Source organism: Mauremys reevesii, linkage group 18, assembly GCF_016161935.1.
Source record: "Mauremys reevesii isolate NIE-2019 linkage group 18, ASM1616193v1, whole genome shotgun sequence".
NCBI classification, from domain to species: domain Eukaryota; kingdom Metazoa; phylum Chordata; order Testudines; family Geoemydidae; genus Mauremys; species Mauremys reevesii.
The window spans coordinates 7,873,111-7,894,727 of record NC_052640.1 but is presented as its reverse complement, the minus strand read 5'-3'; the positions used below and the strand labels follow the sequence as shown (position 1 = coordinate 7,894,727).

Here is a 21,617-nt window from a genome sequence, read left to right as displayed (position 1 = left end):
AGAGTCTTCGTGTATCCTAAAACAATGCTCTGTAGTTTGCCTAACAAAACCTGAAATAATAAAGCTAGCTGACTTGTTTAAAATAATAGGAATGCAAGAAATTCTCTATAGCATCATATTAGTTCATCTAGTTCAGTGTCCTTTCTGTAGCGGAAATTTATATACACTGAGTATTAACAAAGTTCCTGCTGTCTTTGCACCTACATTTGTTTTGTTGTAGTGTAACGTCTAAATGTTGGCATGAAAGCTGGCGTGTATTATATGACTGAGTAGACTTAATCTCTTCCTCTATGGTGCTGGAGTTGCAGGTGCTCAGTAGCTCTTTGCATCAGGCCTTTATTACTCAGGCGCTAAAAATATGGATTTAGGAGCCTAAATTCAAGCACCTAGGTTTGAAAACTCCTGTCTCTCAAGATACTTGTGCTACCCTGCTTTCAGTCTCCCGTTTCTGTTAAGCCTGTGCTATTTCTCACTAGCTCAGATTTGTCCTGTTTACCTTCACTTTAAACTCAGTTCTTCTCCTCTATATCTGTGCTGCAGAACAGCTCTCCTCAGAGGTCAGGTTAACACCTTACTTCAATGACTGTCAAATATTGCTCAATTTCTAGTGGGGATAGGACTTGAGCATGTACAGCTGGTTAGTATAACACAAACCTACTGACATGGGAAACAGCTGAGATGGAACAAGTACAGGTTTGAGTACAGTAGGTTACATGGGGACTGAGTGAAGGAGAATCCTCAATATCCTGTGTAATATAAATATTAATTTTTATGTGGTTTTTTACAGAAACATCACATAGACGTCAAACTGTTGGATTTAATGAAAGCACTTTTAGTGCCAATCGGTCCCCAGAGAAATGCAGAGATCAACAAAGACCAAAAAGATATAGCTCACCTAGTGGGCAGAGGTCATCATCCCTCCCACCTTCAAACAGGAAGGCAAACGTTCCAAGTAAGCATTTTTGTATACAGGGTTATTGTGTCACTTCAAAAAGTGACACAGTCCTGTGGCACCTTATAGACTAACAGACGTATTGGAGCATGAGCTTTCGTGGGTGAATACCCACTTCGTCGGATGCATGTAGTTGAAATTTCCAGAGGCAGGTATAAATATGCTGGCAAGAATCAGTCTAGACATAACGAGGTTAGTTCAATGAAGGAGGATGAGGCCCTCTTCTAGCAGTTGAGGTCTGAACACCAAGGGAGGAGAAACTGCTAAGCACCTCAACTGCTAGAAGAGGTCCAGACTAACACGGCTACCCCTCTGATACACTGCATTTTGAAGTATTTAAATAACATAGGGTTGTGTTACAAACAGCTGAAGGTAGGAAATTTAAAAGTTAGGATTCTCTCACTGTTATCATGGATTTTCTGAAAAAAGGATTGCGTACATGAGTTACAGAATATGTGAAAGCTGTAACCTTACTATCATTTGTCAGTGTGTGACACACACTTTATATGATTTAAACGGACAGAACTTCATGGAGAACTCTGAAAATAATTCTTTAAGACTTGGGATCAAATTGTATTAAGAAAAACTATTTAAATAGAAAAAGTGTTAGGCACTCAAATCTTTTCTTCTCTGCAGCAGGAAGAGAAATAATGTTGGCACCAGTGTCAGTGACATACAGCCCAAAACGATCTCCAAAAGAAAACCTGTCTCCAGGATTTAGCCACTTGGTTGGCAAAAACGAAAACACAATGACTAGGTACATATTTGTAAATATTAATTTTGGAGCGGGATTTATTTTCTGATAGTAGTTACACAATTTACGGGCTTGATCCAGCATACCCATACTTTTTATATATAGTTCCTACTCATGGCAGTAGTTTTATCAAATATGAACATGAGAGAGGACTGGTCACTTAAGTAAGGGTTTGCATGACTGGGACATATATCTGAAGTCAAGTTTGCTTTTTGAAATAGAGCAAGAATAACCTTGGAATCCCCAGTTAGCATTCACCAAGGTGATGTGTTAGGTATATCGTATTTGATGGAATAATATTGACAGGGAAAAGACTGTATAGGCATTGTCCTATGTCAACACAGAGTAAATCTGGGTCAGTATGCAGGGATACAAGTGATGCCTTAAAGAATGGGTAAAAAAAAGTAAGCCCTTAGAGCTCTTTTTCACTCCCCCATAGAAACTTGTGTGGAGACTAAACTTACTACTGAAACAAAGGGTTTTCTTCATATTTCGCTGGATATCCTGTTTGGCAGAGCTGCAGAGGCAGCATTCTGATTCTGGAGGTGGGGTAAAAGGCAGGCATACGTAAGATGGAGGAAAAGGAAAGTTCAGCATCACTCTTAAGTGTAACATTAAAATGCTCTTGAGAATGGGAGTCAGGCCTCTTCCTTTAGAAAGAAATAGGTTGCATGATTCAAGGTCTTTGATATATGGAAACCAAAGAACCTGAAGGTGGGGTTGTAATTAGGAGAATCCAGAGCTATTACATTTTCCATTGAAGAGGAAATTGTTTTTAATATGTAAAAGTATAAAAAGATAGACGATCCTTTATAATAGGTATTTCTAACAAGTAGTTGTCTCTTCTACACCCTCTCCCCTCGTCATTCTGTAGATTCAATATACTTCTGGATGATTTGGAAACTGCTCCTACCTCTACATTACAACATAGCAATCCAAGAAAACGACTCCAGTTTCTTTCACTAGATGATATAGAAGGTAATTTGTCAGAATGGGCAGAATTATGATTTTTTTTTTCTCTTCATTCTCCTAAAGGGAACTACTTTTTCCCCCTCCACATAGCTTCCACCGACTAGATAAGAGGAATCATGACATTTTTCTAATAAAGCTCTATCTTTTATTTTGCAATAAATAAATGCAATAGTAATATTCCTTGTAGCAGTAGAAAATTACGGTTCTTACAGTAAATATTTAATTTTTATACACACTCAAACATGCACAAACAATAGAATAACAAAAATAATTCAACTGAAAAATAAGAAAGGAAATAAATTTCCTAATTTCTAATTTAGTTATGCAATATATATATTACGAGGAACCATGTCATTGTGTGTATTCAATATCCTTAGTGAAGGTTCTGTTACTAAGTGTTGCATACAAATAGTGAAGGGTAATTATAATAATAAAGCTAGTTAATTTGATTCTTTTAAATAGTTGGATGAAAACATTATTTTAACCACATTTTCATTAAAATATTGAATTTATGATATTTTGTATTTTAAATTTTTAATATTCAATCATGTTTTTAATTCTTTAACTGTAATATAAAGAGCAGTCCGAAGCTACAGTGAAATATTTTTCATGACCTATATTAAATATTCTGGTTTAATATTGTAGTAAATTATTTTGTTGTAAATCTGAGATTACTAAGGTCTTCAGTCATCAACAGCAACTAATCAATATTATATAACTTCTTCCCAAGTTTAGCTTCATCTTGAGATAATTCTGATAATATCATGAGGCATAATTAAATACATTAGTAAGTTTGTAGTGAAAGCCTCAAGTGTGAATTTTCATGCCTTTTGTCTGTTTGTGTCCTGCAGAATCACAGTGAGTCATTGCTTTTCCTATGGTTCACTTTATGTTCTGTTATGTATAATACATTATATAAATAAATAACAAAATGGAAAATTAAAAAAATAAACAGCACTTTCATCTTTTCATAGGAAGGCAACATTCAGGTAAAGGCATTGACAGCTGTGTTAAACATAGTTCTTGCACTGAATCTTTGCACACTGGAATGAAGAAAGGAACTGTGGCGTCTGCTTGGGAAGAGAGGAACATACCACGCAGAAATGAACAAAGTGTTCCTCCACCAGTAGTACCTTATGATGCTGATTTCAAGTATACATCAAGAATTAAGACATTGGCTGAAACTGAGAGACTTTTTGATGAACTCACACAAGAAAAGCAACAGGTAAAAACCATTTTTCTTCTAAATTTATGAATAAATGCATTTGTATAAGAGAGAGGCTAGTGAGACAGCCATATAGCTGCACTATGCCTGGCTCAAACCAATTCAAAGTTCCCAGAGTTGTTCTGACGGTGCATCATCTTCCTTGCACAGTAAACTTCTGATACTCAAGTCATATTCTGCCATTGAGATGCAGACAAATGGGGATAGAGGGTTTGAGGTGAATTTATTTTGCAACAAGCCAAGATTTAAACTAGCCTTTCAGAGATGAAAAATTTGTGCATTAAACCAATCTAGCAGCAAATTAGAGTGCTCTCTTCTTCAAAGGGATGTTTGTGAGGGTGGGCAGAGGTACATATAATTACATAGTATGGGTCATATTATATAGTTATACTATATCTAAACAACTACACTGCACATATATCTCTAACCTATCCCTGACTTTCTTGTAGATTAAAGTTTAAGTAGATTTATACTGGCTATTGAATTTACAACTGCGATATTTTGTGTGTTACTAGATTGAGGCTGCACTGAGTCGAATACCTAGTAGTGGGGGAAGAACAACCTTACAAGCAAGATTAAACCAGGTGAAAACACTTATTTCTGTGTATCTGACTATTTTTTCAGTTAATCTCCCAATACTGGAAGGTCAATCTGTATTCTCTGTTTTGCTACAGAATAAGGTATGGTTTAGTGCAGGGGTAGGCAACCTATGGCACGGGTGCCGAAGGCGGCCCGCGAGCTGATTTTCAGTGGCACTCACACTGCCCGGGTCCTGACCACTGGTCCGGGGCTCTGCATTTTAATTTAATTTAATTTTAAATGAAGCTTCTTAAACATTTTAAAAACCTTATTTACTTTACATACAACGATAGTTTAGTTATACATTATAGACTTATAGAAAGAGACCTTCTAAAAACATTAAAATGTATTACTGGCATGCGAAACCTTAAATTAGAGTGAATAAATGAAGATGGCACACCACTTCTGAAAGGTTGCCAACCCCTGGTTTAGTGGATTGTAACAGGAGCTTTTCCATCCCACTCTACGCTGCTCATGAATTGGTTTGAATCTTTAGCTTTTATGGAAATTGTTTGCCAGTTATCGTCATGTCTTAGGACCAAATTAAGAAATTATAGGGTGTAAATCAGATTCAATTAAAATCACTTAGAACTATTGATATGTAAAGTTGTTGTAAGTTAGAGCAGTGGTTTTCAACCTTTTTTTATTTGTAGACCCCTAAATATTTTGAATGGAGGTGTGGACCCCTTTGGAAATCTTAGACATAGTCTACGGACCCCCACAGCTCTGCGGACCACAAGTTGAAAACCACTGTTCTATGGCAATGACAACCTTTCACAGAATCCTTAGACATAGTCCATGGACCCCAGGTTGTAAACCACTGAGTTAGAATACAGTAGAACCTCAGTTATGAGCACCTCGGGAATGGAGGTTGTTCGTAACTCTGAACAAAACATTATGGTTGTTCTTCCAAAAGTTTACAAGTGAACATTGACGTAATACAGCTTTGAAGCTTTACTATGCAGATGAAAAAGGCTGCTTCCTCCCTTCTTTTTTAGTAGTTTACGTTTAACACAGTACTGCAGTCTGTCTGTCTGTCCCTCTCTGCTGCTGCCTGATTGCATACTTCTGGTTCCAAATGAGGTGTGTGGTTGACTGGTCAGTTTGTAACTCTGGTCTTCGTAACTCTGAGGTTCTACTGTATATCTACACAACAAATGAAGGTATAGTGTTAGCTCAGGTAGGCACATGCATGCTAGCTTTAATCTAGCTAGCACCAGGAGCAATAGTAGTGAAGATGTGGCAGCACAGACGTCAGTGCAGGCTAGCTGCCTGAGTACATACTCAGGTAGACAAATGTCCTGGTGTTAGTGGAAAGCTGTTAATGCATCAGAAAAGACACTGATGGAAAATGGGGACAGTACCAACATATTAATTTTAGAAGACCATTGCTTGTAACTGTATGGTATTGAATGTATTATCTTTTTCAAATGTTTTCTTTAGGAAGCCTTGGAAGATCGCTTGGAAAGGATTAATAGAGATTTGGGCTCAATCCGTATGACACTGAAAAGATTTCATGTTTTACGTACCTCTGCAAATCTTTGAGACTTGTATCTATTAAATTCAGATATGCTTTTGTTTGCACTAATGTATAATTATGCACTCAGCAAATGCAAATTGTTTTGTATTTTTGTAAACCCTCAATAGTAGTTTTACAACCATGTTATCCTTTACACACAGCAATATTTTGTACTTCAAATAGCCACATATATTTAAACATATTTTCTTACACTTGAGAAATCAATGTTAATTGTGTATTTTACTATTTAAAAAAATGTGAATTATTTTTAAATAGTGTATAAGAATTCAGTTTATAATAAGGAAGGTAAACTGAGGCAGCTTGTTTTCTGAACAAAATCATGTTGTAATCCTTTTGCAGTTCATTTTGCTCACCATTTTTATAGCGATTAATAGCTACATTGTAAATAGTAGGTACTATGACATTTTGAACTTTTTATATTATGCAGAAAGCAACACAAAGCTTCTGTGGTGAATATAACTACAAGCATATGGTAAACACCTTTTATTTAAAATATTGTAGCTTGGTTTTTAATTTGCTGTTGTGACACATCTTAAATAAATGCATGTCTGCAAACTGGAATTCTATTAAATATCCATTTGTATAAATGCACAGAAAGTAGTTATACAAACTGAATATTTTTGTTTCAAAATTGTATTTCTTGTGTGATGGAGTGAGGATATTACAGAGCCACGTTAATTAAAAATTATTTTAGTGTTGAGACTTACTAATTTATTTAGAATCCTGCTGGAAATATTCAGGGCCAAATTCTGTTCCATGCCATCTGGTCTTATCCTGAAATATCTCAGTGTTGGTAAATAAGAACTCCCCTCCCAAGAGGCTTGTAGAGGGGAAAATCTATGGAGCTCTTCAAGTGTCTAGGGCTTGCACAAACAGAGTGGCCTTTATCTCAGGCTGTGAGGGGCATCTTCCCACTGTGAGCCTAAATTAGTGCTGAAAAGGGGTTTTCAAGTTACAAGAGGGTTGAGTGTTGAAGATGCAGAGCACTACAGAACTACATGCATGGCAGCATTGGTAGATGGCCTTCTGTGTATGGAAATCTTTTTCATGCCCCTCACAGTCTGAGATAAAGGCCACACTCTTTGCACAAGCCCTAGACACTTGAAGAGTTCCATATATTTTTCCCTCTCTTAGCCTTTTGCAAGAGTAGTACTTGTTCTCTATTCTCTCTATTTGTAATCATTAGGAGTAATTAAACCTAATGATCAATGTAATCGCTCAAAAAATCTCCACAGGTATCTTCCCTTGAGGAAATAGTTTGCTATAGTAACTGTGTACTTAATGTTTCTACTTTGTCTTGATAAAATTCACTTCTGATTATCTCCTTCACACACACACAAAGGAGAATTGCACACAATGAAGGATGTATAATGACTCTTGGAAAATAATACTTGACACAGAAATGCATTCTGTACTATGCTTCAGGAAGTACATTGTATATTAGTGAAAGAGGGTTGAGTTCTGTTTCACTTTGTTTTTTAGGGGTTTGTATATAATTTATCATTCCAGTCTGAGTTTTTGCATCAATAATTTTGTAACGAGTGCTTTCTTTATACCGTTTTAGCAACTAGAAGCAATACTTGCATTAGGTTTGGATGACTGTAGATTGTGATGTGTTTTGCTAGCTTGATGGCCATTGGCCTATGTTAGCAGATCATTTCTAGCACTGTTTTGCTATTTCTCAACAGCTCTAGTTTGTGATCCATTGTGTCTGAAGTTTTACAGTGAGTGCTAGCACACATCTTTTCTCCCCCGACACTCCAACACCTGGAAAATCTAACCAGAGGTTTTTTTTAATATGCCAGACACTAACCATCATGCTGTCCCCATTCCAATCACAGCCATGTTCACCTTTGTTGCCTTTATCTGGGCTTGTCCTCGTCCTTCCCTCCACGAATGCAAGTTGACACTACACCATTCATTTTTGTTGCAAGCACATTCTTTCCATTTCTGGCCAAAGAGTTTTGTGATGGGATCGGTTCAGTGCATTTTCAGTCTGCCCAGCGGTTGCTTGTGGTCTCTGGGGATCCAGTCACTGACGCGGGTTGTCCACCTATTGTCTTTCCATGACCCGCCCAACACACATTAAAAAATAAAATCTGCCTTTTACACTTACAAATGTTGTTGTGGTGAATAATATGTATTTCTTAGGTGGGACATTACTGAATTACAAAGGTGCATACCTAATATTTCAGGTTTGTATTTTAATATTAAACATTTAATTAGATTATTTCCTGCTGCTCAAGAATAATACCAGGTTTAGGGATATTACTCAGTGATGATCTAGGTTTTAACCATATAATCTGTTTCAAGTTCTGTCATGGTTCAAGCTATCAACAATATGATTACTTTGCAACAGCAAGGGCAGGGTCATTGGCATAAAGGCAGCTTGTGCAAGTTTGATTCTAACATTAGAGAACTGGGTTTTAAAGCATTCAGTAAAGAACCTTCCCTATTTGCCCCTGCACACAGGCACCCTAAATACACAAACACACACACACAGAGCAGCCTTCACTTTGCCAATGGAAGATTAGAAGGGGGACTGCATATATCAGGGAGGGGAGCTCAGGTGGTGGAATATTCTCCCTCTGATTTAATACAGACTAAGACTAGTCTTCTGGGAATTTTATATTCTGATTTGTATATTGGATTCAAAATACCTAAAGAAAATAAGAATCTCAGCCTCCAAACAGCTGCAATGCCACTCACAAGGAATGGTGTTGCCACGATTTTGAATTATCATAGTGTGCTTGCTCTAATGCCTTCAAATGTATAATTCAGCCTGAAGGGTTTCTCACAAGCAGTCCATTACTGGATAAGTTTACACTTGGGAATTAAAACAGGGCTTCAGACTTCACATTGTCTTAAGTGCTTTTTCTTGTTTACAAATCTGTTCTCGTCCCTCAGTTATCAGAAGAACCAATTTTCCTTGGATAATCGATATACCTACTGGTTTCCAATTTCAGCTATTCCATTATCACTCCACTACCCTTCATTTTAGACCTAAATTTACCTCCATCCTACCCTCTTTGGTGCTGTTCCCTTTTTATTACAGTCATTTGTTGACGTCAGGAAAGAAGAATCATTAAAGTGAGTTTATATAATTTCTGTCTGAAAGTAACCTCCCATTATCTCAGAAAGCCTGAGCTGTTTCTCTTTGTGTTCTCATACTGCTGAGGAAAAACTAGGTGTTGGTCCAACATTTTGAAAAAGTATCACTGATTTTGGGTGCCCTACTGAAAATCAGGTATGAGGTGTCTTAAGAAGTGCTGACAACGTGCATCTCCAAATTAAGTCAGTGGGAAATCTAGATGTTGAGCACTTCTGAAAATCAGGCCAACGGTGTCTTAAGCTGGGAACCAAGAAATAGCTGCACCCAAAATCAGTGGCTGCTTTTGAAACTATATCTGTTATTGCAGCTGACATTTCTGAAAGATGTTCCTTTAAATTAGGTTTTTAAATGTACAATTTTAAAATGGATTTCCTTTAACACAGATTTAAATCTCATTCTGTGCTGAGGGCCAAATTATATTTTGAACAAGCTCAAACATATTTATGGTCTTTCCAAGTATGCTCTTTTCCCTTTGCAATTCCTCCCATTCCTATGGCACTTTTATGCATCGGAGGGATAGGAAATTAACTAGAATTGCCACTTTTGTGTGTGTGTCAGTCTTTTCTGTTAGTTTTCTTGTAGACAGCTCTCCAGTGTAAATCTCTTCCAGTGCTGGATCCTGCTTTAATTTGTTGCCCAAATTACAGCATTGTGGTAAAGTGAAGAGAGAGGCAGATCAGTTATCTCCAGACCAACTGACTGACCAACATCCCTGCTCTGATAAGTATAGTTAAGGAATATTATTCTCTGAACTAAATCACTGAGATGTGCTGAAAAATAAATGGGGGGGGGAATTTAAAACAAAAGCAACAGGTCCAGAGTTAGACAATGGTTTTATACATCTCATTTCCTGACCCTCAGATGGGGAGTTTTGTTACCTGTAGTACTTCCTTAAGTATGTTGCACTTAGCTGGTTTAGTTATTTATATAGCAGTGTATAGTGTAACTGTGGACAGGCACTTTGTAAAGCAAATAAAGAGACAAGGTCCCTGCTTTAAAGTATTTATAATCCTAACAGGAAACAAAACACAACAAGAGTTCAGGCATAAGACAGCAGCAGATGAGCTCATTGGAGGCGAGGTTTGGAGGAATGCGTTTTAAGGAGGAGATGAAGGGCACTGGACAAGAATTGGGAGATATTACATTTGGGTAAGAGGCAAATTTTGGGAATGTAGTGGAAAAGCTGAAAGGAGCAGTAAGGAGAGAGGATAGGAATGTTAATAGGGAATGAAAATTGGAGGATAAGAAGGCAGTGGTGGGAGGCTTTGACGGTGGGAACAAAGATCCTGAACATGCTGCAGTCAAGAAAGTTCAGTGTATTGATAATGCAATTATGTGGATAAGGCTAATGACTTTATATGTAATTCATTGTATGTCTCAGAGCTCTGCAAATTGGTTGACAGTGTTGTATAGTGTGATAGAAGTACTCACGATATATTTTAAATAACCAATTACAATAACTAATGATGTCATCATTTTTTAAATATGTAAGGAATCTGGTTACTTCTCAGGCTTCAAACCAGTATAGATCACTGTATTTTTCTTGCTTTTATCCAATCTTGTTAGTGAGCAAACATGTAACAGTAGTCAGTGCTGCTAGTCTTGCTATGTATGTCAGAATCAATCACTGTGTTGAAATTGTAACAGGGCTGGGATGCTGAGAATTTAAAGGAGAGCGGGTCTGGTGGGAGGTCAAATTAAATGAAAATATTAGGCTTCCTAATTCTGGCCCTTAAGTTCCAACCCTGGCATGTGATTTAAAGGTAATGTTTAAAAAAAAAAAGTCAGTAAAGGAGAGCTTATAGGGTGCAGCTTATCAATTGCTTGTAATTATTTCAAGTTAATTTCCATCCCACGATAAGGGGGCTTAAAATTAACATGCAGATGATATAGGCAAGCATCATCAAACCAGCCTTAAAACATTGATTCGTGACATTCTAGAAAAGCCACACACAGATCTCCTAAATGCAGACCTAAGTAATTAACATTTTGCATTATATTCATCAAGGGATAAGGGGGGGGGATCTTTCCTGGCCTAGGAAATGAATGAACCTTTTGGGACAGAGATCACATCGTTTAATGAAGCCCTATCTTCATATTTTGAGCTTGTAATGATGACTGGTGCCTTGAACCCACACCCAGCAGTCATCTGAGGAGTTTTACCAATATTTGTTGTGCTAGGTGGGGGTTGCAATGCATGAGCTGAGGTCTTTCACTTGAATCCAGATGACCTGGTTTCTTTTCAGTGTGGATGGGAAGTCCCCTACCTCCAGCCCTCAATGCACCCTGCCTTGCATTTGGCTATGTCCCTAAAGCCATTGATCCCAGCAATGACCATAGCAATAGCACTATGGTAAAGGTGTTTCCTAAAGCCCTGAATGCACTGGCATTACTAGCATAAGGTGCTCCCTGTACAGATGTGCCATGAGAAAGAGGGCTACTCCGTGTACACTGTGCAAGACAAACTTCCATGTATGGACCTGAGAGTTAGGAGAGGTGGGATCCATTCTAGACTCTGCCATTAACTCACTGTGCCTCCTTGATGAAGTCAGTTAACTTCTTTATCCTAATTTCTCAGATGCAAAACTGAGGTATCAAGATGCTACCTTCCCTCGCTTTGTAACACAGGTAGAGCTCTAGCCCTGAGGAGTGCACTATAAGTGTATTATTAGTCCTTAGGCTAAGCCTAGACCGTTGCACCTGCCTTCAGCCCCTGTGGGTGGGGCCTGGAAACTTCTTGAGTTTAGTCCCAGGGAACAGCAAGTTTGGAAGGGGGAGATTTCCCTGCCTCTCGCCCCACCTCTGTAAAGCACCCGTGAGCCGGTGCTGGGGTTTTCTCGCCAGCCTCACCCCAGCAGCCCAGAGCCCGGGCGCGCAGCTGCCAGGTGGCCCGTACCCCGCCGCGGCCGGAGGGGGGCGCAGCGCGCCTGGCTGTCCCCTCGCGCTCCCGGGCCGAGAGTGAGGGAATGCCTGCGAGCCGGGGAAGGAAGTGGCCGCGCGCTGCAGCAGTGGGCAAGGCTCGCGCCGGGAGAGGCGGCTGCCAGCCGGGTCCGTGTCGCTGCCGAGGGGCAGAGGGCGAGCCGGGGCGCCCCTCCTCCCCCCCTCAGCCGCTGCGGGAGCCCGCCCAGCCGCGCCGGGAGCCCAGGGCTTGCAGCGGCAGCTCCCCTCGGCCAGCGGCACCGAGGAGCCCCGCTGCCCTGCCCGCCCGCCCGCCCGCGCCGGGGATTATGCGAGAGGGAAGCGGGCAGGTCGGCAGCCCGCTCCTGGTAGCCGGGGAGAGCAGCAGCAGCCGCCGCCGCGGCCGGCGGAGGAGCCGCAGCCGGTGCGTGGGGGGAAGAAGCCGCCTCCCGGGGCAGGCGCTGCTGCGCGCGGGGCCCCTCGTCCCGGCGGGAGCGGGGCGCCGGGGCCGGCCGCCCCCTCCGGCTCCAGCGGCCTAGGCCGGCCCCGCGGCTGTTCTGGGGGGCCGGGCCGGGGGGCGTGTGGCGCAGGGACCCGGGCGGGTCCGCGGCGGCTGGGGGCCGACAGCGGCGGGATAGCGCAGGGGGGGCAGCAGGTGGCTGGACAGGCCCCCTGCTGGGCATCGCTCCCAGGGGAAGCGACCTCTGTCTCCGCTGGGCTCCAAACCCCAGTGACCCGGGCGTGGGGAGGGAGGAGTCTCCCCCCTTCCGCTCCGCGGGCGTGAGTGGGTCGCTGCAGGGAGCGAGTTTCACCTCTCACCAGCTGTTTCGGGGGGCGGGGAGATACATTTTAACACCCCCCCTTCGTTTTTTGAAGCTGGTCAGGTGGGTTTGATGAGCACGCCCGAGTTGTGGATGGGAAAGCTCCCTACTCCCTGTGTTGCTAAGAAACAACCTCTTGGAGCTGCTGCACAGACTTGCGTTAATGGTCACTTCTGTGCCCGCAGATCCAGTCCCGTGCTTGTTATTACTACAAAGAAACCTCTCGGAGAGATGGGGGGGGTGGTGTTGTTTTTCTTTTAAATGTACTTGACGCATGGACACTTCTAGCCTAGAGACAACATTGTTTTGTTGTTTGCACTGACAGGCTTTCTAACATAGATTTCTTCCCGTGCTCTAGTTAGCAACACAGGGCTGGTAATGCACAGTGAGAGCAGGCTGTAAGAATAATACAAGTCACTTGCTGTTTCCAACTAAGTATTGCTAGAACTCTTCTGTGTTTTAACCTGCCCTGTGGCAAATGGGGTGTTTTGCCAGCAAAAAGTTTCCTAGGTAAATGAGGTGGCATGGTAGGAAAGACCGACTATTTTAATTATATTACAACAAATCTAAGAGCTGCAGCAATAACAATGCTGTTTTACAGAAAAGATGAACTGCTCATGATCTAGTTAAAATAACCCATAAATACCCTACAATGTGGACTTTTCTGGTTTGGTGGCTACTTGTGCAGAGTGGCTTTCCTCTTAATTTTAGGCTGTAATTTGAATATAATGTCTGAGGAGATGTTTGTGTTTGAAAATATGAGGTAGCAGGTGGTACCTGTCTTTTGTTTCAAACCAGCAGATGGACCATTTTAGGTAGTTCATGTACTTGATGTGTATGAAATATTGCTGGGCTTCAGGGATACCACCCAGCTAGACTTTAAGGGTCATATAATTTTAATGCTAAAATTTATTATAAGAATGTGATTTATTTACCTTGGACCATAATGTTAAACTCATGACTTGAAGGTTAGGTTTTTTATTTGATTTGGATTTTTTTGTAAGTGAATTTAGTCCTACCAAAGGTGTCAGATTTGCATCCCTGGAGACTTCACTCTTCTCATCCCCAGAGCAGGTACAGCACAGACTGTGGCAGCACAAGCTTCCCTCAAGCTGCCCTGTAACACTTGTCAACTCTGACTTGGCTGGATCACTTCCAGGGATGGAAGAGCAGATCTGTCGGTCCAATTTCAATTCTAATCTCTCTGCTGAAGGTCCCCAGCTAGTGGGCTGACTTTCAGGACAAGGGCACTTTTCAAATTGAAATGGAGCTGTGACCACCAACTGGGTTCACATAATCCAGGGGTTCTCAAACTTCATTGCACCGCAACCCCCTTCTGACAACAAAAAGTACTACATGACCCCAGGAGGGGGAACCGAAGCCTGAGCCCACCAGGGCCCTTCTGTCCCTGGTGCGGAGGCCAAAGCCCATCGGCTTCAGCCCCAGTTGGGAGGCCTGTTATCTGAGCCCCGCAACCCCGGGCTGAAGCCCTTGGGCTTTGGCTTTGGCCCTGGGTGGTGGAGCTCGGTCTTCGGCTTTGTCCCCAGGTGATGAGGCTCGGGCTTCAATCCCGGCTCCGGGCCCCGATAAGTCTAATGGCAGCCCTGGCAACCTCATTAAAATGGGGTCGTGACCCTCTTTGGGGTCCCTACCCACAGTTTGAGAACTGCTGACGTAATCTATGAAAGAGTCACCAGATAGAATAATAGAAATGTAGGACTGGGAGGGACCTCAGTTGGTCTTGTCCAGTCCTCTGCACTGAGGAAGGACTAATTATTGTCTAGACATTCCTGACAAGTGTTTGTCTAACCTTCAAAATCTCCAATGACAAAAGAATCCATAACCTCCATAGGTAATTTATTCCAGTGCTTAACTACCCTGACAGGAAGTTTTTCCTAATATGTAATCTAAATCTCCCTTGCTGCAATTTAAGCAGCTTTGTCCCAAGCCATTCCCGCTGCAATCTGACTTGGCTTTCCCCTCTGGGAAGAGAGGTGGAAGGGACTTTCCCTTTCAGGAATCTGATTCTCTGGTTATTCGGGTGTTGGAGCATCTGCATGGAGGGAGGGGGAAAGCACCTTCATGCTACTCTTTGCAAAGGGGCTCTAAAGAGACATGCTGGCTGCTCCTCCATCCACCTGCAAGGATTACGAGGACTGAATTTGCAGTATTCCCTGACTGCCTAGAGAGCTTTTGGACTGGGTTCTGGAGCTGCCTGTGTATATCTTCCCCATGGGGAGCCAATGGCACTGCACTGGTATGGTCTGGCAGCATCAAAAATGATGCTTTATAGAGTGCTGTTTATCCATAGCTCACAAGGAGGCTAAGGCATTACTATCCGTAGTTAGGGAAACAGAGCACAGCTGACTTGCTCAAGACTGTGCCACACATCCATTGCAGGACTGGGAATAGCACCCTAGTCTCTGGTCTCCTAGTTCAGTGCCCTCTCCAGAGGCCCATGCTGCCTCCTGAAGATGGGCTGATTTTATTTCATTCTCCTTTGGCATCACTGATTCCAACGCTGTAGATTCCATTCCAAGCGTCTTGGTTTTGCAGTACAGTGCAATAAAACGTAAATTGATGCATGTGCTCAACTCCAAGTATGTGAGTAGTCCCATTAAAGTCAGTGGGACTGTGCAGTCTTTGTAAGCACAGGGGTTTAGTAATTGGTATGTACTGACTTGATTTCATATTTGAATAATGTGGACTCATAAAACTCCCACTGCCTTTATTGCTTGATAGCCCCCCTTTCCACCCCCGATCCTTGATCCTCTGGAATATTTTTATCATGTTTATTTCTGCCATGTCTGTTTTGTGCGCCTGAGTAATAGAAGATTGATTGTGTTACAAAACACAACACTAGCTTCTAAGTGATTTTTCCACTCTTGAATAGTAGGCTGTTGCTTTTGGGAGTGCACCGTTCTGTCCTTTCACAGACCTCATGCCTGATATGTTCAATTGATCTTTGTGTGGCTGGTTATTTTAATGGTTGACCAGTTCATGGGCTTGTCCCTGAGTTGCTTGATGGCAGAAAATCCTTAGCATGAAATACAAAGTGAAGAACAGCTAAGCATGACAGAAGAATGGCCACAGACCAGTCCTCTCTTGCGGTTCTACGTTGCAGTGCTTCTTTACAAAACTGTTCATGTATTCTGATCATGATAGCATCTCAGAGAAAGAGAGATGTGAGCAAATGACTGAGGCTTAGGGGTTAAAAATGTGGCTTGTTCCATGTCTTACCTTTGGTAGATAGAGCAGACTCCTGTTAGGATGTTAATTTGCATTAATCATATTTAAGTTTCCATAACTAACTTTTAATTAAAGCATGGTTGATACCAGCTTAACGAATGTACGTATGCAAGGCCATCTGCATGAATAAAAATGGTTTTTAATTCCCTTACTATTCCCTTTATGGCCCCTTAGATGCTTTTTGTGGCCATTTAAACAGCATATGGTAGCAGCTGTTCATCTTTTTAATATAACTTTTTTGCATCTGTGTTCAAGAAACAAGAATTATGTAAATAAACAACTATCTTGTATCTTTACAAATATTTTTTAGGTAACTTGGAACATGAAAAGGTGGTAAAATATGTCTAGGTGTGTGTATGAGAAAATGTTGCCTAATTTAGGGCCTGATCCAGAGCCAGCTGAGGTTAATGGAGAGCCTTTTTGTTGACTTCAGTAGGCTCTGGATCAGCTGTTGGGCTCCAATTCAGCAAAACATTTATGTGCTTAAGTCTCACTGAAACCATTACAAAAACCAACAAGGAGTTCTAGCCCATGAAAGCTTATGCCCAAATAAATTTGTTAGTCTCTAAGGTGCCACAGGTACTCCTTGTTGTTTTTGCCGATACAGACTAACACGACTACCACTCTGAAACCATTGAAACTTAAGCACATGCTTTAACTGTTTTGCTGAGTAGAGGTGGATTGTTCAGTCTTAATGCACTCTGATCCTAAATCTCCTCTTATTTACAGTAACTTTTCACAAGAATAACTCTAATGACTTCAGTATACTTAATCCTGATTTACACCTTGGTTAGTGAGAGTAGAATGAAGACCTCAGAGAGTGATTTTTGGATTGTAGTTTATTTAATGGGCATCTTTCACCAAAACAATAATTTATGATACAATATCCCTGTTATTTTGGATTTGCTTCGGACAGCATATTTGAATGTCTTCAGTGTTGTGCATCGAACAGCCCAAACGTTTATTGTGAGCTGGCATCTGGTATGTGGGAGTTTTATGCGTCTGCTAATTTTAGTTAACAGCCAATTTAGAAAGACTGTGTTTTAGCCTGTTGAGAAATGCTAAAAAGTTGCAAGTGAAAGTGGGATGTTTTGGGGTTTAATTATTTTATTGATTTGCCTTTTTAATTTGAAATCTGTATCGCTTCTGAGAGTTTTCTCTAATGCAGCATCACATCTTCCAGGTAAGCTAATTTTTAAAAAGGCTCATTCAACTGCCCCAAACAGGTTTTTTTGGAATTTATGGACTTCAGCAAAAAAAATCTGTCCTATTTATTGTGATATCAACATAATCTCATAGCTAATTAGCCACACTCTGTATTTTAACAAACTGTTATGTGAGGGCCTGATTCAAGAGCTGCAGAGTAAAATGGTGCTCTTTATAGTGTAGAGTTGTAGCTGCTATTTATTTTTTTCTGAATCTAGCATGATTCATTACTGTGAATTTGTGAGAATGCAATAATGTGTTCTAGGACCAGTACAATCCACTGGGAAATATTTCTTCACCTGTCACTTTCCCTTTTAAGTTTTCTATCAAAAATGCATTTTTCTTATTTGAATTGTTTTAAATTCACAAATTAGAGAAAATGGTTAATTTTTCTTCTAATTAATTTTGAAGCTGATTTGTAAAGAAAAGGAGTGCAATCAGTGTTTCTATTTAACAAAGCAAAAATTAGTGAAAGACAGTGTTTTTCAGGCCCAGATTTCAGGTTTTGTAAACAAACAAGTGTTTTGCAAATCCCAATATGAATAGAAATATAGTTACGAAACTGAGGGGGGCTGGGATGGAGAGAATAAAATTAAACCTGCATTTGTTTATAACTTTCCCCAGGCAATGTTGGGAATCATTGTACAACATCGTACTAGGGCAGGAGAATCTGAAATTGAAACATTTTATAAACCCAAAGTGTATCTGAGTAGTTCAGTTTCAGTGTCTAAGTTAAGTGTGGTGCCAGTTGTAAACAAACAACATAAATAGTGATGTAGGTGGGATTTTCAAAAATACGTAGCATCAGCCTCACTTGGCTCCCTTGAAAGTCAACAGGAGTTTTACCCAATAGGGGTGTTAAGTCAGGGCGAAGAGCTCCTGAAAATTCTACTTATAAAGTATCAGTTACATGGGCAATGAGGTTAGTATGTGTAACTATCTGAATAGTGGCTCTTCAGCGAGTTGCACTGAGGGAACTGGGAAACAGTGTGAAAAAACACCAGATCTTATCATGGATGATCCTTGCTTCTGGTGGATCACCTAAGATCTACAGGTGTCAGGAGTCAAATCTCCTTTCCATTCTGCAGGGGACAAAGGGCTACAGGGTTGAGTGGTTTGGAGCCCTTGTGATCACCCTCTGTACAAGGACAGATTTCGCCCAGAGGGGAGGGTGGAAGGATTCTCCTGGTCAGAGGATAAATAGTGAAGGAAGGTGCCACAGAGAAAAAGGTAACTGAGCTTGAAGATGTGTTTGCAAGCTCTAGCAAGGAAAAGTAGGAAGAATCCAATAACCTTAGAGCTAAAGCAACCCCTGGAGAATACTTGAGGATACCAGAGGAAATCAATGCAGGAAGATATTTCTGACTTTGAATGAAGGCCTCTTTTAGGGCTGAGCCTCATTGCCTGGTGCTCTTCTCTGTACAGTCCAGTCAGGGGTGGATTAGGGTTTTGTGGGGCCCTAGACCAGAGCAAATTGGGGCCCCATCCCTTCCTCCTGAAGTACCTCCCCACCTCCGGCGCTCCTGCTGGGGAGTGGGTCGGGGTGTGGGGGCTTTCCCCGCTCTGCCCCCACATGCCGCCGCGCTCTGACCCTCTCCCCGGCAGGAGTGCCAGGTGGAGCAGGACAAGCCCTCAAACCCCGACCCAGCTCTCTGGCTGGAGTGCCCAGTGGGCGGAGTGGGTCGGGGTGCAGGGGCACCCATTTTTCTGGGGTCCCCCAGTTGGCCAGGTCTTCTGGGCACGGGCCCTGTTGGCCCAGTGGCTAATCTGCCAATGAATCCAGTTATTTGTAGATCTTCATAAAGGAGAGCAGGGAGGGATGCTCTGTAACAGTAATAGCTGGCATTGCTGTATACAGTGCCTTTCCATCTAAGGATCCTGAGGGATTTGATGAATGTTGACTAACCACTGTGCCACACAACACCTCTTTATGTTCAGAATGGGATGCATGAGTATCACTTCCCCTGCCGCCAAGTTGCAGCTGCCTCCTGGGATGGGCATGTCAGGTGTATATGAGTGTGCAGCAACAAAACAGTTGAGGACAGGAATTGACAAAGAATATTTTAGCCAATAAGACTGTGGGTAGAGTGTAATTGTCTGAGCTAGGATATGGGCAGCAGGCCAAGGTTACCCAGGCTCTTATAAAAGAACAGTAGGATCTTTTAATGACGATGTGTCATTAGGACTTCAGTTTTTGCATCTCTTCCCAACTCAGTTGCAGCTCCGGGGTTCCAAATGAACTGCTTCTGGACTGTATTCCAGCTTTGATGCAGCAGCCAAAATGTTTTGCTCAGATGAGTCCGACAAGGCTATAAGATCAGGAATCCTCAACCTTGTGGACAGTGAGATGCCCAGCAATGAGAAGAATGTAAGGAGTTGGGTATCCTGGATAGTTTTGGAAGAGTTACACAGATTCCATTTGGTTTTGCATGGTGTTTAGACAGCTGTGCTCAGTAAGGGCCATGAGAGTACTAACAGGAAACTTTATAACCGTTATGTGCACAGGGAAGGAACAGCACTTAGGCAGCTTAGAGAGAGACCTTGAATAAGATAAGCAATGATGATTCATCACTAACTATTCCCCCACCAGAGTGACTTAGTAGCTTAGCTCCCTAGCTGAGACTATGTACATCAGATTCCTGCTTGGAGTGAATTTTTATAGCCAATTTATAAGCCTAGGTGACCAGGGGAAAAGGGCAGAGAATTGGCTAATGTCCTAAATGGTGTGCTGTAGCAATCTAGAAAGACGCATCCCAGCATTCTTGTACTGTCAGGAGAGGTTATAAAAGACAATAGTGACTTAATGGTTTAAAGTTTTTAATTTGTCATGGTGAGTGCGACTAATTTGATGGATAGAAAAGATGACTATAATTTGTTTGGATTGCCGGTGCTTACATAACTAATCCTTAGCTACTAGTTCAAGCAAATTATCTGATTTAACCCATGCAACCGTGTCCTCAAAAGGCATTCTCTTCTAACAGTGCAGTGCCCCGCTTAGAAAGCGGGCATGTGTAACAGTACAGGCATATGGAGGACCTTGACATACCTTAGCACTTCACTGTTGAGAGCCACTGGAAAGGCCTCATTATCCCAAGATGTATGGGAAGAGTCACGTCCTTGCAGGATGTTGGACGTATCATAAGGATTTAATTCTATTAAGTGCTTTAAAAGGGTATGGGGGGATTGCAGGTTTTTATAGTACAGCCATGGATCACTACTGTTCAGCTTACACAATATACCTTGAATTGGTTAGTCATCAGAAATCTGGTTTGGGGCTCAGTGCGCCACTTTTCTGTCAGCTCATTTTGAATTGAAGTCAACGAGTTATGACTTCTTGGGAAAGCTGGCAGGGCTGTGGCTATCTCTGAAGAGGTAAAGAATACCATTGTGCCCTTGTATGTGAGTTTACGCTCAGGGTCCACTCCTGCTTCCAACAAAATTGGTAGGATCTTGGAATTATTAGATTACGATTTTTCTTTTTTGCCTTCTGTCACAGAAAGGCACAAAATGGGGTGTGAATCTGTTATGATTTCTTTTTAAGCTCAATAGTTTTAGGTAATCTAAGGGGCCTCCTTTTAGGAAACAGGAACAATGTAAAATGATTTTTCTCTATGTGAGCAGTTTACTTACTTTAATGTTGTTCTTCCCCCTTACCCTTTTCTTTAAATGAAATAGAACATGGTTTTATGTTTATCATGTCAGATGAAATTGAAATCCAAATATTTACATCTTCTTGCTGTATCTCAGCTTGGAAATGCCTACAATTCATTTTCAACCTGTTTAATTTTCCCTTTCACTGAGTCGGTTGTTCCCCCTGCATGATGGAAACATGGATCCTAATTCCTTTTCAGTATTTCCCAGGCCGACTCTGCACTGGAAACACTTCCCTCTCTAGGCCTCTCAACCTGGCATCAGGCTGCTAGTGTTCTAGCCTGAACATACCCAGACTTTGTTACTTGCTCCCTCTCTAGTAGCAAATAAAGTGAATTAAAGTGTGAGAAACAAGGGCAGAGAGTTTAATGTCTAAATAACTGTGGATATCTCTGAAAACAAGAATTTAAAATGCTGTGGGGGAAAAACTGAGGGCTTATCTCTCTCTAGATAACCCTTACCTCTTCTATATGCCCTTTATCTGACTATCTCAAAGCTCTTTGCAAAGGAGGTTGAAGTATCATCATGGCAATTTTACAGATCTTTACACTGAAGCGTAAAGTCCTTTGTCCAAGTGAGTCGGCCAAAAAGCCAGGGAAAGAACCCAGGTCTGCTGTCTCCTAAACCAGTGTCCTATCTTTCGGTCCACACTAACTCT

The 21,617-nt window shown here is 41.6% G+C and overlaps 2 protein-coding genes across 23 annotated transcripts in view; both read left to right on the top strand.

The window, feature by feature from the left end:
* Positions 1-6,722, top strand: part of MPHOSPH9 (M-phase phosphoprotein 9) — a 49,520-nt gene extending 42,798 nt beyond the window's left edge. For 9 of the 10 annotated variants that reach the window (XM_039504980.1, XM_039504977.1, XM_039504979.1 and 6 more), the window contains 6 exons: positions 788-952; positions 1,589-1,709; positions 2,581-2,684; positions 3,653-3,903; positions 4,419-4,487; positions 5,926-6,722. In XM_039504980.1, coding sequence (XP_039360914.1) covers positions 788-952; positions 1,589-1,709; positions 2,581-2,684; positions 3,653-3,903; positions 4,419-4,487; positions 5,926-6,027 — 812 coding nt within the window. In that variant the 3' untranslated portion in view covers positions 6,028-6,722. The remainder of the gene's footprint in view (positions 1-787; positions 953-1,588; positions 1,710-2,580; positions 2,685-3,652; positions 3,904-4,418; positions 4,488-5,925) is intronic. The other variant, XM_039504973.1, reaches the window with a different exon arrangement.
* A 5,188-nt stretch (positions 6,723-11,910) lies between these two features.
* PITPNM2 (phosphatidylinositol transfer protein membrane associated 2) overlaps positions 11,911-21,617 on the top strand; it is a 197,565-nt gene continuing 187,858 nt past the window's right edge. For 5 of the 13 annotated variants that reach the window (XM_039505374.1, XM_039505367.1, XM_039505373.1 and 2 more), the window contains exon 1: positions 11,917-12,456. The gene's annotated coding sequence lies outside the window, so the exon portion shown is untranslated. Of the gene's footprint in view, positions 12,457-12,787; positions 12,917-13,234; positions 13,252-21,617 lie in introns of those variants that run through there. The other 8 variants (XM_039505376.1, XM_039505375.1, XM_039505383.1 and 5 more) reach the window with 7 other exon arrangements.